The sequence below is a fragment of the Lagopus leucura genome, unplaced genomic scaffold (genome assembly GCF_019238085.1).
Source record: "Lagopus leucura isolate 7727_CA_CO unplaced genomic scaffold, USGS_WTPT01 Super-Scaffold_741, whole genome shotgun sequence".
In the NCBI taxonomy this organism is placed as follows: Eukaryota; Metazoa; Chordata; class Aves; order Galliformes; family Phasianidae; genus Lagopus; species Lagopus leucura.
Window position 1 is genome coordinate 6,577,370 of NW_024962256.1, and position 18,058 is coordinate 6,595,427.

Genomic DNA, 18,058 nt, shown 5'->3' on the forward strand with positions numbered 1-18,058 from the left:
TTGGTTAAAAATAACTGGCGTTTATTTTACCAATTCAATTCAGGCATTGCAGTGAATGCACACACATGCAAAAGCTTCAGGGAGAGAACTTGCTTGTTTCAAATGGGTCCTTTTCACTGAGAACAATTTTGAGAAAACACAGTCATCCATTCTTGTTATAATTCTTTTAAGCATTCAAATCCTAATTTATCTGCGAAAACATTTGACTTGAAGTAAACTCCTTGTTTATTGGGTGCAGCTTACTGTAAAACATAACAGATCCAGACATTTTTCAAGATAAGTATTTACATTCTTGATCTCCTCAAAGACTCAATGACTTTAAAAACTTGAGTTCTTCAGAAGGAAAAAAAAAAAATAAAAAAAAATCAAAGGAATTTTGAAGCATTCAGAAGAACGTGGCACCTGGACATGAACAGCATCAGACTCTCCTAGTAGAGGGAAAATGGACTTTTGGGGCCAACTTCTCTTTACATTTACTAAGCCCAAGAATGCATAAATAATAATAGCTTTAAACAAGTAGAGTATTTTTGGTTCTGTTTCTTCTTTGTTTCTGTTTCTTCTTATTCAGCCCACACACCACGCAAAACTCTCGAGCTGACAAAAAATAAAGTACTTATTTAAATACAGGACAGTAGGAAAAAAAAAAAAAAAGGTAAAACTTATCTCTTTCCTTGTACCCACAAAAGGACATACAACAATACAGCACAGAGAACACATCTGGAATGAGTATTTTATTCCATCTTTAGTCAACCCTCTACCAGACTTCAAATGCATTCTGCAATGCATTACACTAATATTTACATTTTGGAGAAACACAGTGTCTTCAACACAGTACTGATTTTTAGAAAGCATTTTTGCTACACTGGAAGAACGACAAACCAACCTAGTGTAATCTCACAGGATTAAGAGGAAACAAGGATTTGCTGTGTTGCTTTTTTTCGTTTGTTTTAGCTGATTTTCTTCACATTTCAAGCTTTCTTTGAATGATTTTATGTGTGCTTATGTGTGTTTTTAGTCACCCACAAAACTTCAAGTAACAGTGGGCATTTGACTCCCCAGGAAAACAGGACGGACTACATGTATCCCATGTTGCTTTTTGTTTCCCATCTTTTCTTAGCTTCAAACCTGAAAAAGAGTACAGTATCACATGAGGACTCATGAACATACATACTTCAGATATTTAACTCTATTTCTTAGCAGTAACAATAAAAATCAAAACTTATTTTTACTACTGCAATGAAGATGAAGGCAATTTTTACTATATGACAAACATATTAATCCTGGTAACGTGTCCTTAGTCTCATAAACTGCTCAGAAAAGAAAAAAAACTAAAAAAAAAACCAGAAGGTTAAACTAAATTAAACTAAACAAATAAGATCAACACAAGCTTATTTCAGCCAAGGAAACTGAAAGGAAAATACTGAACTGATATTCTGTTGCATATACTGAGTGCCATTGAAATGACAAACGTTTAATTCCATTCTCAAATGACTTACCCCCAAGCAAGCTTCTTTTTCTTTCGAGCTTCTTGGACAGCCTCTGCTTCTTGTTTGGCTTTTACAAAGTTGCGGCAAGCAGCAGCTTTGGCAATTTTCACACCAAGCTAAGACATAAAAGGGAACAAAGAAAAACTGAATAGAAGCAAATGGCTCATGTGAAATGTAAGCCTCACAAATTACGTGGTGTGGTATTGTTTCCCAAAAGTCAATAAATACTAAAATATCTTTCCAATATTAAGCTGATGCTATACTGTAAGATTGGATGGGAAAGAATGTCTCTTGAGAAACACACAAAGTAGTGGGATCCCGTAGCAAGCAACCCTTCCCTTCCACTCAACTCCTTCATTTTGAAGGATAAAAGCAAAGGGCAATAGCTGTGCCTCTCCCACTATACCACTATACCCTTTTTTACAGTTTCTGTTTTTGTTTTTGATAAATACAGATAGACATACACTCCCTCCCTCTCTCTTTCAATTATTACAGCCACCCTATAACCTCAACTATACTGAAACACTGACAGGTCCCACTGATAGCAAGAACTTCCTGCATGAAACTCTTTGTTTGGATGAACTGCTACTACAACTGCTTCTCCAGTAGTACCTGTAGTCATGTTTTAATCAGTCTGTTCTGAAGGTAAATGAAGCAGTGTCCTTGGAATGCACCTGGCATTCAGTGGTGCTATCATATGCATGCCTTTCAAATAAGGTCTTACTGGCTGTGGGTGAATACTACTTTACCTTCACAATTCTCAACAAGTGAATAAGTTCAAGTTCACATTGCTGCATATCAAGAGGGCAGAAAAAGAACAGAGAAAAGGAGAAAAGGTTGAAGAAGGTACCATGAACTGTGACCATTACTGTGCTTATAAGCATTCAGAATTCGTTCACTGTTGTTGCATTTTGTGACTGTGCTGTCATGACTTGACATTATTTGTAACTGAACTATGAAAGAATTTGGTGTCAGAAGCTGTCACTTTTCCCCAGTAAAAACAAGCAATTTAGCCTGAACTGCTACAAGCTGTGATGCGGACAAATAGGCGTTTTTCTATCCAAAAACCTACCAATAAGAAGACATGACATTCTGCATTCCCCCAAATAGTCACAGGACCACATTAAAAAAAAAAAAGAGGAATAGGAGATCCACCCAAAAGAATACTCCCAAAACATTGGTTAGGGTTCCATTATTGAAGTGCACTACCATGAACAACCTGCTGCATCTACACAGGCAATTATTTACTCTGAAAAACACTTTATCCAAATAAGATGAGAGGATGCATGGGTGTATCTTCTACCTTTCTCCTGTTTAACATCTTCCCTGAAGGCAGGCTGATACCCAGATTTGCAAAAGAACAAGAAAAGCCTTCTCACTCATCACTACAAGTTATTTAACTTAAGATTCTTTCACTATTCATGAATTAAAAAAATAATCTTTCTGCAGAAGAGAATCTGCATACATATCAGGCACTAAACATCAGCTTGTACACCATAACAAGCTCTAAGCACTGCCAATATATATACCTACTAATAGGTAAGCATATGATTTTTTTCCCCCCAAATGAAACTGTGCAAAATTACAAGCACTAAATAATTTTTGAACCTAGCTTTCGCACAGGATTATTACAGGGTCATAAATACAACCTGTGCAATCATCTCGATGCACAAGACGTGACATTTCCAAACTCTCCTATCAGGTGCACAATTTCTGTAATGAGCACAAACAACATTTCATATAAATCGTAATACATTGTCAGTGTCTCAACAGCCGAACCGCACGTGGAAGGCTACCAAAGGATAACATTCTTACCACACTGTCACTTTATTTAAGTTATTCATATACTTGTATTATAAATGCATTTATGAAAATTCACGAAATACTAAAATGAATAAGAAAGGATCAAAAACTGCTCTATATTTAGAGCTAACCTGAAGCTTTAAATCCACCAGAATCACACCACCATCATTAGTTTGAATCGCATCTTCCATCCTAACATGCTAAAAAAAGACCAGCTGGTAATAGGTGATGAATAATGGTTTCTTCCTAAAAACACATTCTAGGAATCTAGTGAACACTTACACACATGCAGACATTCACTACCGAGGTCTATACAAGTGCAAGAGGAAAAAAACCACTGATCTGTGTTTCTTGGAAGACAGAATGAGTTCTCCCATCTTTGCAAAATACAGAAAAATGGGATAATAAGATCCTCCATAGCGTATGTGGAAGTAAAAGCAGAAATGTTTTGCAGTGTTATCATTTCTAGGCTACATAGAGACAAATTTGCAAGACATGAAAACAAATGTGCCGCATATAAATACACACAAACACTGCAGTCAGATTAAATGCCTTTTGCTCCTGCCCACACCCACACATACATCCACACCGCCCCTCCCAAACGAAATCCATGAAAGCTTGGTCAATGGGTTTTACATAAAAAAAAAATTTCAGGTCATCAGATAACTCAATAAAATACATTGTTAAAAGAAGTAAGAAAGCATGAATAAAAATATATAGAACAATTTCTTGTGTAGTCAAAGTATCAGCATTTTCCATATAGAACATCCAATATTTTGCTGCATTTTAATTAAGGTGTCTAAACATTATCACAAAGAACTGCAAATTGGTCAGAGCACGCAGTAAGGAAAATTAAGCTCTAAAGGCTTTTTATCACCATATTTCAGGAACCAAGGGTGTAAAATGTTCTAATTTGGGATATATTAAAAGCCATAAAAGGTCTTTCAAAAAGATTAATGGTACTTTGCTTGGATTTAAGATAAGGGCTTTAGCTGGTTGGAAAAGCAGGGCCCTGGCTAGACCCTTGAGGCATTCATCTTTACAGCCACTTGGAAGATTTGTAAAAGCGTCTGCATAACCTCCAGCAAACGCACTGCGACATTTTTTTTTATTTATTTTTTATTTTTTTAAATTCCTTTCAATTTTACAGGTTTAAAGTCTGGAAACCGCATCGGATAGTAAAGTCGATACGGCGGGTCACCCCACAACAAAATATCTACGTATTTAAGACTCACTAAACAGAACAACTTGGCTCCTAGCAGGTCAGACACCTTTCCATTTGGAAGCTTACCAATAACGATGGCAAGTATCTTCCTGTAGATGCTGAACGTAGCATAAGTGAAAAACTCCTTATCGTGAAAAACAATAGATGCTTCTACTCATCTGAAAGTGTTACCTTGCAACAAATTGCTGAAGCTTTACTTCTTCCGAAACAAACACCTTCAAAAATAGCAATTACCAAACTTTTGCTTTTTATGGAATAACAGGTCTCTATGAAAAAATATTTATGCCATTCTCTTTTGTTCTTTAATTAAATGAAAACAGATGTTTTCTGAAGTAAAGCAGAACCATTACTGGAGTACTTAAAGTGTTAAGGTCTTTAATTTTTATATCAGTTTGGTCTACAATTCCTGATTGTCTTTACTCAAGCTCAACATTAATGTCAAGCAAGTTACCTAGGAGACGAAAGAGATCAAAGAGACAAAAAACCCTCAAATGTCTGATTAATCAAGCCTGCAAACAGCTTATTTCTTTTAGCCTGCATGCAAGTATGAAAATGAGATTCTGGGAGCCGTACATTGTGCAGATTTGTTCATTCTTATCAGAACAAAGCCAGCGGCAGCTTATTTCATGGATCATTGGCACTGTCATCAGTGCTACACAGAACGGGTGACAGCTCCTCATTTTGAGGCTTGAACAAAATTAGCAAAAAGTCGGCACAAATTAGCCTCTCATCTTTTTAGTAATATGACATTATTCATTTACTTTTTATCCAATTTTTAATTTTTTCCTTGTCAGCTATCCCTTTCTAGTGTTTCTTGCACGGCATCATAAAACACTTTTAAAACAAGCAAAGAAATGGATGAAGTTGAAATAGTTCAGGCAGAAGAGTAAACATTTGTATTAAGTTGCACCAGCATCTGCTGCAACTTCCAGAAAACTTCCCTGCAAAAATACAGGACATTTAACACTTGGATTCCATACAGGAAGCACGTTTCATTAAATAAGACTGCACGATGTAAATGCTGAATGGCACAGGCACGAGACAACAGCTTCAAGAATTGCTCCAGAAATATTTAGGTATGATACACAAAGCGCTGAACCCGCAGAGGCTCTAACAAAACATCTATATTCAAACAGGTCCTGAAATATCCTATGATCATAGGAGTGAAGCCAAACAGCCTTTTAATACAGTGTTACAGTTTCTCATCAAATATGAATCTAGTTATTTCAGGCTTGCCTTTAGCAATGATTTTCTCCTTTTATGTTATGGAATGTTATCCATTGCTGACGTATATAAAATATATAAAGCAAACAAGAATACCGAGTGGATTTTGCAGTGAAAATTGTCCCCTTTCAATGATGTGCTCAGCTTCCACTGTAAAATACTTTGTAATACCTTTGTTGTATTTTTATGCTGTGTATTACAACATCAAATTATATTTGGATGGCACAGTAATGGAGCAAGGACAGAAAACTGTCGTAACATTAAGCTCTTCTCTCAATTTAAACACTGAAATGCCAGTAACTTCTTCCATTCATGAGGAAATACAGCATTAAAAAATTAACTGTAAGCTGTTAGATGCTTTACACAGCCCCCTCATAAGAAAGGCAGTTTTAAAAAAAGAACTGTAGTACTGTTTTCAGCAATTTCTTTATCTCTGTTCTTCTAAGTAAGAAAGCTTATTAACAAGCTTTGAACTTAAAATCACATTTACAATAATGTGTGCCATCAACAGTTTTATAAGCTAATTAGAAAAAAAGATTAATTAATGACTGGCTGCTAATAAAATGGCAATCATGAAGAAAGAAACCAAGGGTGCTAAGCTTCAACTACCACCAATTAAGAGCTAATTACAAACAAATTATATATGTGTTTTGCTGTGGGCTTTAATTTACTAAAATGGTTTTAATTAAAAGAGAAAACATGCTGATTAATTGAACTGCAGAAAAAATCTACAGTATAAACTGTGCTTTGTCTGTCTCTTTAATTAGACTTGTAACATCTGAAATCTTTTTTTAAGGTTTGTTAAGGAAAAGATATACATAATTAAGGGAGCAGAAGAATGTAATTCTAGGTGATAACCCTGCCATGTTCCAAAGGTTAAAAGAAAACAACCTCAATGAAGAGTGATATTTGGAAGCATCTCTGCTAAGTGTTAGAAAGAACCTTCACAGATTAAAAAAATAAATTCTTCTTTCCCCCCACCCCCAGAGTCCTTGAGCAGGCAAGACTTCCAAGTTAATTGGTGCCTAAGTTACATTCTGTATTAGACTGCATCAATCTCCTCAGGTAGCTAAAAGCACTACAGTAAAATTATGAATCTTGCACAGAATTTAGAAATGAAGCTCTATTATACCTATGGAAGAGCAAGCCAATTCAAGACAGTACAGCCTATCTGAAATTGTGATGTATGACCTACCCAGCTTCACAAGACAAAAAAAAAAAAACACTAAGAGAAAGGTTCTCAATTTGTGAAAACATACAACCTTGCTCATATCCTTCCCCATGATATAGCTAGAAGTTACTCACAACAAACACTAATTTGAACACTGTAAAATGGTCAAAAATGATGCAACACAAAATGTGATGACGAGGGCAAAACCAATAATTCTGTGAAATGAAAAGGATATCCCAGTGAGCAGATAATTAATTTGGTCCATTATGATGCAGATCTTTCATTTAAGCTTGATCACAACACCATCATTTTCGTGTAAATTGCAGCTTCCAAACAAGAAAATCTCACCAAAATGCCAGAAGCCACGAAGCACACAGAAACAGCGCTGTCAAAAAGTCTGCACTACTCAGAGATTGACAACTATTTCAGTAATTTGGTGTACTAAATCACAAAGTATTTCTGAACTTCCATTCTGACAGGTAAATCTAACATGGTTTTACTGTGTTCAAGTTTCAGTCCCCAGGCTAACGTGCTCTTAGACACCGTGGCACCTACTTACCAGGCAGTAGCAGGAAAACAACAAGGCAAATGCAAAGTTTGAGGTTTAGACAGATCAGTTCTCAGAATGTTAGAGCCAAAAAGTCTGGATTCAAACTGATTTCAGGAAGAAAAAGTACTAAGAAAAATTCTCACTGTGAAAGGAAAAAAGAAGCCCAGAAAATATTTTCAGGCTGACAATTTGAAGGTGTAGGGGAAAATCTTTTGGAGTTATTTCATTGAACCTTTTAAAGTATCACTCCAAACTGAAATCAGTTCTTAGCAAAGTGAAGTTCCCAGACAATTCCACACACTATCCCTACTCAAATGGATACTCACCTCCATCAACGCACAGACACAGCGCTCTAACTACTCAACATGCCAGACAGAGCCCCACAAACAGTAACAGCTGAAGTACACTTCAAGGTATTACACTAAAAAGGTTTCTTTGAAACTGCTAGAAAAGTTGACACAATTCTAAGCGTCAGTCCTCTGCTGTATACAGACCCAAGTACTGCTTCCATTTCCTCTCAGTCACCCCAGAGCATCCCCAAGAAAATCACCATTGTAATTCAGTTAAACATCCTCAAACTTCATTCTCAATAAAAAACTCATTCTGAAAGATTCAGGACTCCCACACTAACACTAGCATTTATCTTGACATCTACCAAATTAAACAACTCATAATCAAATGCAGTGTTCAAACCATAGCTTCAGGTATGCCATTCCACGTTTTGAATGCAGAACTTTAAAACATGAGGAACTGCCAGTGCTGAAAACCTAAGATACACCATGCAACAAAGACAGCAACTGGATTACAATAGTGAACCTTGACTGCTTACGTGGTACTACCATATTCTGACTTAGTAGTTGTTCAATACTAAGAGTAACCGGATACAGGCTTTACAAGAACAACTTCTACTCTTGCACTACGTTGAAAATCCACAGTGAATTACAACAATTAAGCAATATGAGACACTGCACTATGCAAACATTCAACAAAAGTCCATCAAGCAAAAGCAGTGCTGATCTTTTATGCCATGACTGCACTGCAGAATAGAGATGCTCAAGCTAGACTGGGTTCTAAAAACAGTATAGCTGAAGAAGCAGACAGTTACTGATGGACCACGTCATTCTGACAGCACAATCCAGACATGGCCATATTGTTTCAGGAAGAATTTCACATAAATTATTTCACATAATAATTATATTGGGATAACTGTAACTCCTTGGATGAGCAGAAACCCCCATAAGACATGCTGCAGGGACAACAGGAGACAAGGGGTAACACTTACTAGTGAGGTGAGCCAGGAGATTAGGTTATCATCATCATAGGTGTACAATCCATTCTTATTTGAAATATATTTTCATACATTTTTAGCCACAGTCCCAAAAGCTACATGCAAATCCACCTGTACAATCACCAGCAATTGTAGAGCTTCTTCCACAAGGTATCCAAGTTGTAACCACCACAGTTAAAAACCTTGAGAACTCTATTCGATTATCTCAGTTTATTTCAAAATCAGCACATGTGTTTGCCAAACAGAAAGCAACAGCTAACATACAGCCCAAAGCCTCGTTTAGAGCAGTAAAGCAACATTTTCCTTAAAGAGCCTGCAACAAGTACCATACGGAAACCAAAACATCCAAAACCTTGAAGCATTATCGTTTAGGTGTTAAGGATATGCATTTCAGTGATTCTCTCACAGCTGCTAGATTATGCATATTGGCCAAATCATCACTGATTTTAAGGAAATGTGATTTTAAAAAACCTCACTGTGTCACAACGATAGCATATTGACAGCATCACTCCAGCATTCCTTTGCCTTTTAGGACATATTTCTACTGCCCATTCTCAGTCATCTGTTTATTTTTGGCTTCATTTTTCTAAATACTGAAGCTGCCCTATCAGTTTCACAGGCTTATAAATGTTATACATCAAAAATTAGTTTCACTTATTAAGGCAGAAAACGGCTTTAAGAACTCTGGGATCTGTGCCTCAAAGCAAAAGCTTTATCAGCAGGTTCCAGTCACTGCTTCTTGCAAAAGAAAATGGTGCCGATTAAAAACCCATACACCTGATTTCAAAAAGAACACCTACCCATTGAACATTTTTCACATGGCTACAAGGGGGCTGCACCCCCTGCACCCCAAATGGAAGGCAGCTGCTTTTCACATGCACAGCCCTGCGACATTGCTCAAGAAAAGTAAAAGCTATACATAAAAAGATGAGGTTGAGATAACAGAACAATAATTCATCCACTTATTTCTCTAGACTTCAGAAGCGTTGCACTTCAATGCATGCCTGACTTGCTCACGATGTTGCGTTGAATTTGGAAGCTAAGACAAAAAACAACCCCATACTCTAAAAATTAAGTCAGCCCTCACAATTATTACGTAAAAATGAGCTTCATATTGCAAAGACAGGAGGAAAGTTGTGACTGAATCACTAGTACACAACATGAAAGCAGTATTTACTGTACTTTGCACAATGCAACGTTGTTTTCAGCCAGCCTCTCCCATAACTAAATCCTTTGCTATAGCCCTTCACTGAATCAGAATTAGTCACTGCTAGAAGGGCATTCTCAGAATAAGAAATACTTTAAATGATAGAGAGAAAAAAATAAATGTAAGCTGTTAAGATTACAAAGAAAAACAAAATTTTGCAGTAGGTTACACAGCAAATCTTTGAACCACTGCAGAACCCAAGTGAATTCACTGCAGTTCTGCCTTCACAGAACTCCTCGTGAGATCAAGACAGTCATTTGAGTCTTCCTTCTTTCAGCATGCTATTTATTCAGATAAACTCACTTAACCAAAACCAAATCAAGGCTGTGAATACTAATAATACTTCAAGCATTTTGTTCTCAGAATTACAACATGCTAATATTTGAAAGTCAACAATTTGGAGCTAATGTTCCACAGATATTATATTGCTGTAACACCTGCGATATGCTAGATGTTGCACAATCCCATGGTTACCAAAATCAGATAATAGTTTATCATAAATATTACAAAACCTTAAAACTTCTTACACTAATTTGTTTTTATAGTCAAACAACTTGCAGTAGAACCTTAGTATGTTTTATTGATTATGATACTCTAACCACTTTAGAGTAGATGGAATTTGTGAAGGAGAAGCTTTAGAGCATTTTGAATTCCGAACATAAAAGGTGATATAACAGTATCACAGTGAGAAGTTGGCTGGGAATATCAGGCTACATTTCTGTCACTGTCAGAAGCTGTTATCCTTGTGCAGGGAGGTTCTGTGGTCCTAAGTGGAAAAAGGCTGTTTAGTAACTAGAAAGTGCCCTGAGTGACCACGTGTAGGAGTTTCTACTGAATGCGCAGGAACACGCACTGAAGAAGTTAGCTTCACCTCACCATATTTATGAAAGAACTGTATTTCCTGTCCCAAAAATCATCTAGATTTTTCAGTCTTTGCAATCCCACATTATATGCCATTAAAACAAACTCAGACCTGCAATTTTGCGTTAAAGCTTTGCTGTACTTAGGAAACGCTAAATATTTGTACGAGAATGAGAAGCAACCAGAATGCTCTGGATTCTTTTTTATTTAAATGCCTTCTATATCTTCAAACACCTCTGAATTTTACTAGTACATGCAGTGAACAGAAAATTCCTATTACATCTGAAGATAGGTGAGCACACAAGACAGATAAAGAAAGCAAAGCCCTTCCTGAAATTATATAAATTAGATGAGTTTTTGAAAGGCTAGCTCCTAGAATCACCTAAAATAGCACTGTATTTAGGTTTTTCTTCTTCACTTCAAAATTGTTCTATTTTTACCTTAATCTTTCTTCTTTTGCACTTTCTCCCCATGCCCACACTCCAATAGGCACAACAGCCTACGTGGGTTTCAGTGAAGTACTGTTGTTGGTGCATATGTGGTATGTGGTGGCAACTGAGCCATTACTCACAATGAATTGCTGTTTCATATGAGATAAAGGTATGTGAGAGATCCCCTACCAGATCCTCAGCACTTAATACAAGTCTGAAAGACCAGATTATTGAAGCAAACAGCTAAGCCATCCTAAACACCAGGCAAAAATATAGAAAAGAATCACTTCAGTTACTAATGACTGACCTGTGGAGCCAGTATCAGGGTTTTAAGGTAAGGTTACTTGGGAAAATTCATGGCTGTATTTTCAATTCTTACACATGGCTACACTTGTCCAAGCATTATTGGATCAGCAGCTAAATCCTTCAATCATTGACAAATCTAATTAGGAAACAAAAAGGATGTCCCAAGCAATCTTCAATGCTACTTTATTTAGAACTTTTTTTAAATAAAAAAAAAAAACACATAGATGTCCAAAACTTTTTTTTTTCCCCCCTAAAAGCTTTTAATAGACCACTTACCTCCCGAGTTGCTAATCTGTCACTCAGCTCCTCAGCTTTATCAATGTCACCTTCAGCCACAGACTTCTCTATGCTAAGTTCTAGGCCAGACTAGAAAGAAAAAAGCAAATACCTTTAGAGCAAATAAACAGAAAAGCAATACATCTAAAGGAAGCATCTCCTTTTAAAAAATAATTTCAACAGAAGTCTTAAAATGAAGACACTGCATGAACCTGTAATTTCTCTGAAACACAAATCACTTTGTCTATGTATTGTAATGGACAGTATAATTAAGAATTCACTGAAAGACTGCCTGAGCACAAATCATTGCATTAGTTCCACCTTATGTGCAGGATAATACTGTAGGTTAAAAAAATTACACGGACTAGTTTATGCCTGTCACAACAAAAATCATCTGAAGATCTGGCTTATCTCTTCCATCCCTGGAGCTTTCTAAACAAAATGTGAAGTGTATGTGTCAGGTAACACAAAGAATGGCAATTACCACTGTATCGTTACAGTTCTAAGATCTTATCTTTATCCAAAAACTGAGTTCTGGCATGATGCCACTCCACTACACCAATAAATTCAGAATTCTAGTTATCCTGTGGAAAACAATGAAAACAGTTCAAAACTCAACCTTTACGATCAACATAACTCACCTCATGACATTTACAATTAACAGAACAATAAAACATTTAATGGAAATCATAGTTGGAATTTTAGTTGGAAGTTTCTGAAAGGATCCAGAAGGATATCATAGCAGTTGGCACTGACTTTGGAACTTCACAAAAAACTCATTCATCAATCACAAGAGACATTTTACAGACTCACTGGTTTTAAGCGTTAGCGATGCTAAAGAAAACAATTCTGTTGGTTTCATAATAAATACTTTAATACATAGAAAAGCAAACAATTACTGAGAAACAGAACACTTAATTATTCAGATGAAAGTTAACAGAGTGCACAAATGAAAAGCCAACTCTTAAATGCCTTCTCTGAGATTAATGAGACGTGTTCCTCTAGAAATTAAATCACAACTTAAATGGAGAACAGCTGTAACACTTTGGGCCTCAGTCCAGATCTATACTGAGCAGTTTAATGACAAGTAAATGCCCACCAAAGTCAGAACTCAGACAGAACTGATTAATATCATCACTGTCAATGCAGAAGTTTACTTTAAACAAATGAAAACCAGAAAGTTTGTGATAAAGGATGCCAACTGAATATTTGACGTCTTAAAAGTAACAAGGTTACTGTAGTAACCTTGTTAACTGTAGTTACCATTACAGTAAAACTACAGAACAAGCTCATCATATTTAAAGCTCCTGACGCATCTATCATGTTCTATCAGTAACATCAAATATGGCTTGTTATACAGCAACAGTTATCAACTAAATGTGTTGTAAATTCAGTAAAACTTCATGGTAGATTCAGTCCCCTGATCCAAAGAGCTACTGGTTTCAACTAATGGACTGACTTGGAACACTAGAGTTAAAACACAATGAAAGGTCACTGTAATCAAACAGCACACATCAAATCTTTTGTTCCTCAACACAATAGAATACAAAACCAAGAAAGGAAAGAGGCACGGATACCATCTGGAAATCTTTCAATTCAAGTAATACTTACATGATACCAAAAAGGAAATTTCATTTAAAAATATGCACAAAATTATTCTTCCTCAGAGTGACTTGGTCATATGCTTACTTCTGATTAGACTCAGTTTTACAGTTCTCTCAGTTAACACTGCCTTTTTTTACTATCAAAAAAAAGATGACATGGCTTTTGTAATGACAATCACCTTTTGTGGAGCTCTGCTATCCACAGGTGATTCAAATCTATCATTGATTCCAAAGTACTGTGTAAGTTCTTTCCAGTGGTCTTCATTGGTCAACTGCTGACTACTAAAAACCAAAAAATAAAACTCATTAATATAACCAATTTGTTTCCCACAGCTTGCAATGTTCTTTTCAGAACTAAAATAAACTCTTCTATTTGGCAGATGCACTCTTTTCACCTGACATTTTCTGATGCAAGTTATTCCTTTTCCTCTGTAACCACAATACCATTATCATGAAAGCGAGCTTGTATGCAATTACATGACAAACATGGCAAACATTTACCATGACAACGTTCAAAGCCAGTGTTTGGCTACACTTCTTACAAGTTTTGCTTGATACACTGACATATATATTGGTTATACCTCTTAGTCACTTCTTTTTTGTCCTTTTCAAGTTTTTCTAAAATAGAAAAAAAAAGTTCAGAGTTACACAGCAATGCCCTATTGCATCCAATAAAGTTAACAGATCACTAATAGAGTACGTTCCCATTGAAAGACTGTCACAGGAGGACCTGTACTGAATGCTCATGGGGGATTTAAACTACTCTGCTGTGAGGCTTTTCATTTGAAGAACCTCCTACAATATTTACCAAAAAGCATTGATCAGAACAGACAAAGTAATGTATGAAATAATGTACTGAAAACGTGCCCAGCCTTTCAAAGTCAGTACTGACTGAATAAATTCTGCCCCCTCTTTAAAAAGAACTTATATTTTAAGTAGCAATTTACTGTCTAGGTCTAGAATGGATGTGTAACAACTAGAAAGAGAAAATCCTAGATATCAGATGACACCTATTCAGGCATTCAATTATTGGTGAAAGCTAAAAATATACTTCCAATGTACTTAATACTAATTTCATTTACACAAAATAAGGTCAGGAATTACGCAAAACACCTTTTCTGCGCCGCTTTCTTTTTCGGCCTCTGCTTCCCTGATTTGCTTCCACTTTCATTTCACGGTTTTTCTTCTGAAGCTCCAAAAACTTCTACAAGATTAAGAAAAAGCAAGGATCGGTATTTTCTAATTTTCTTTACAAAAAAAAGTTACATAGAACGCTGATAAACGTTGTTCCAATATCTCACTTATCCACTGTAGCTTCCTGTATTTATTACATTCAAACTTATGCAGAGATCATAGAATCATAGAATCACCAAGGTTGGAAAAGACCTTCAAGATCATCCAGTCCAACCGTTCACCTATTCCCAGTAGCTCCCAAGATCATCCAACCCTGATGGTGTTAAACTGGTATCGGCTCTATCACTTTATCACCAATATCATTGACTTTCTGCCCTAAGTCCCAGAAGTATTCAAAATAGTTTTCTCAAGGAGCACAATGCTGAATATGCTTATGTGCACTCCTAGGCTATGTAACAGCTTGAAATTGCACAAACAGCAGTTTAGAATCCAAAATTACTGACAGCATATTCCTTGCACATCAGGCAAGTTTTTACATGCAACAAGAAAAATAAAGAGAGGCTATAAGCAGTTATGTGTATGGATACCTACACCTAAACCCTGTACAAAGCAGGAAGGTATAGCTCTACTTCACAGGTATAAATCAGCAGTACAGTGACTAACATGCTTAGCTATAAACACACAAAAAACAATTATGAGGAAGCTCAGAACTCACATGCTACCACAAACACAAGTATTTGTGCAATTAAGTAGCTACCCAAACATTTCCTTGCTGTGCTTTTAACCACTGCTGCACGAAAAAAAAAAAAAAAAAAAAAAAAGCAAGCTTTTCCTGTCTTCCCTCCCATTTAAATTCACTCTACCTGACGTAATCTAATGTATATTATTGTGACAGCACTTTGACTGCATTTCATTTTGCATTGGTATACCTAAAATACCCAAATTTGAGTTGCTTAAATTTAAAAAATAGCTCTGAGTATTTAAAGCCATGCTACGATACCCACATTCCATACAGTTAAAGGAATTCCAGCAGGGCATGTTTCAGATGTGTTTTCTCCATCAGTCACGGATATCAAAACTGATTTAGTGATGGCATTACTTTCAGGTCCACCCTCCTGCAATTCAGGAAGCTGAACTCTTTCTGCATCTTCCTTTATATCTTCTTCCTTCAAACAGGAAATACATGACTCCTCTTCATTCTCAGAGCTCAAGTCAACATCACTTTCATTCAGTCCTGGAGGTAACAGACCGCTCCACATCTTCCTCTTCACACAAGGCCAAGGCACTGGGAGTCATGCGAGCACACCTGTTCTGAGACAAAACCACCGTCAGCCAACAGAGTCAGAAACACCAGAATGTAATAACAGAAACACTTCTCCCGAAGCGCTTTACACAAGCTCTTTATAAAGCTGTTAGTACTTACAACTTCAGAGGCAAGTTAAGAAGAGGACTGACGTACACAAATTAAAGATAGTACGCCTTTCTTTTTTTCTTTCTCGCCTTTCTTATTCCTTAAAGTTTTCTCACTTCAGGTTTGTTTACAGAAGCTTCCCAGCTTTAAGCAGAACACAGCAGCAACGCCTCTCCGGGACAGCAGACGAGCACCCGCAAATCTCCCACGGCACCACCGAGCGGGAAGGGCCGAATCGCGAAAGCGGGAGGACGGGGAGAAAAGCCCGCTCAAGAAAGGAGCCAGGAGGGACGCAGCGCTGCTCCAGAGTAGAGAGACAAAAGGACTAGAGGAAAAACAGACGCCTCGCAGCACAGCCCTCACCGCTACCCCACGCCAGCTGCGGAAGCAGCCCGTGTTTACCTGGCCGCCATCTTGGCACTCCGGAACACTCCGCCCGTTGATTGGACGCTGCCCCGCAGCCAATCAGCGGGCGCTTTGCTGCCCTGCTCCCGGCCGCCATGTGCTCCATTGCGACGGGGCAGGGCGCGCGGCAGTGCCGTGCCGTGCAACGTGGTGCAACGCTAAGGTGGTGGGGTGACATCGCTGCAGCCGGGACAGATGCAGATTGGTCTCGTATCCCCACATATGTAATTTAAGTGTACTTCTCAGAATAACAGCCGTGCACTCAAGAGAAAAACGAGTCACTTTCCGGTGTTCCTAGTTGTGATAGAGGAGTATGGAAAGTATTCAAAGCTAAACCTTCTCATTTCTACAATACCCAAGTGTTTGGAGTGGGACAGTGACTAAGGTTGCAAACCTTTTCTTCATGGATGAGAAATCTTTTTAAAATTCCCTGACTTGTCTCATGTTTACATGGTAAACGGAAAGTCTCAAACCACCTCGTTCCAGCAAAGTTTGAATTTCCCTTAAACAGCACCAAGAACGTGAAAAAAATGCCTCTGTGCCTGGAAACCACTCACTGTGATTAACAGCATGTGAGATGTCTCAGAGGCGAACACCGACTGTTTGGAGAGCACTCAGTAAAGCACATAGCTCATATGGAAGTTTCTATTCTTTGTCCTTTCAGTGTACGTAGGTGAGACATGAAACAAATGCTTAGCAGCAGCTTGTGAGTGCTTTGGCATGAAGCCTCATGTGCAGGGAGTGTCAGGAAAGGTGGCATAAAGAAATAACAAGAAAAAAGATACAACGAAGATGAAGAGATCACTGGCACTGAAATGTGTCTGAAAGAGAGGAGGGCTTGCAGCTGACCAGTTATCTCAGCCGTGAAGCCTCTGAGAAAGAAATTACTGGCACCAAGACACAGCTTACTTGTGGACAAACATTCAGATGTGAGGGGGGTGTGAAAGGGGCGTGAATTCCAGTGTTAGGAGGGATAAAGGCAGACAGCAGGAACTTTGAGTAGGATCACCTCGGATCACCAAGATGAGTAGGATGCTGTGTGGTCACCTTCTGGGACTGGCTGTGCATGGAAGGAAAGACAAACACCTTTCTCGTAGATGTAAAACAGATCTCCCAATTCATTTCCTTTCTATGCTATGATATTACGTCCTCAGTTTCATTTCTGAAATCAATTAATTCCGTAAGTAATCACTTTTTCATGAACTACATGTAAATTTCACACTCAGCTTGCTAACTAGTTTTTCCTCTCATCTGGGAAATCAATTTTTAAGAGATTTATTTTATTTACATTTAATACTTGGTTGCATTTGGTATACAGATAAGTGGTAACTGATAAATATATTGCTATTGTATATTGATTTTAAGGGATACATTTTGAAAGAGCAAGTTTCGTCTCATGTCAGAGTTTGTATTCAAAGGCTGTGATCTTGATTTAGCATCCACAGTCTGTTTCTGGTACATGTTGGCAGAGGTAGATCACACAAATGGAATACTAAGATCATAGAATCATAGAATCCTTGGAGTTGGAAGTGACCTTTAAAGACCTGTTCACCTGCAATTCTTATAATTTAAAAAGCTGAACAGATTCTGACTTCTCACGGAAGGAACAGATAAAAAAAAACATTGACAGAATTCCTCCTTTGCTTCCTGTGCCCAAGAAGCCCTTGCCTTCAAA

General features: G+C 37.4%; 1 protein-coding gene across 4 annotated transcripts; it reads right to left on the reverse strand.

Annotated features, from left to right (window-relative positions):
- Positions 1-716: 716 nt before the first annotated feature.
- On the reverse strand, positions 717-16,420 carry FAM204A (family with sequence similarity 204 member A). Of its 4 annotated transcripts, none has more exons than XM_042863861.1 (8): positions 16,381-16,420; positions 15,572-15,878; positions 14,547-14,637; positions 14,015-14,051; positions 13,613-13,715; positions 11,830-11,919; positions 1,497-1,603; positions 717-1,125 (listed from the first exon to the last, which is right to left on the reverse strand). In XM_042863861.1, exons 2-8 carry the CDS (start codon positions 15,824-15,826, stop codon positions 1,074-1,076), a joined length of 735 nt encoding a protein of 244 aa, XP_042719795.1. In that variant the 5' UTR covers positions 15,827-15,878; positions 16,381-16,420; the 3' UTR covers positions 717-1,073. The 4 variants fall into 4 exon arrangements, with proteins under 4 accessions (XP_042719795.1, XP_042719797.1, XP_042719796.1 ...); XM_042863863.1 differs by having other exon boundaries at positions 15,572-15,873; positions 16,381-16,410; XM_042863862.1 differs by lacking the exon at positions 16,381-16,420 and adding an exon at positions 15,991-16,087 and having other exon boundaries at positions 15,572-15,873.
- Between the last annotated feature and the right edge of the window lie 1,638 nt (positions 16,421-18,058).

Coding starts and splice junctions, on each gene's coding strand:
- FAM204A (XM_042863861.1), bottom strand. CDS start 15,826: ATGTGGAGCGGTCTGTTACCTCCAGGACTGAATGAAAGTGATGTTGAC. Junction 14,052..14,546: donor AAGAAAGCGGCGCAGAAAAG/GTGTTTTGCGTA, acceptor TTTCTATTTTAG/AAAAACTTGAAAAGGACAAA. Junction 13,716..14,014: donor AAAAAAGAAGTGACTAAGAG/GTATAACCAATA, acceptor TTTGGTTTTTAG/TAGTCAGCAGTTGACCAATG.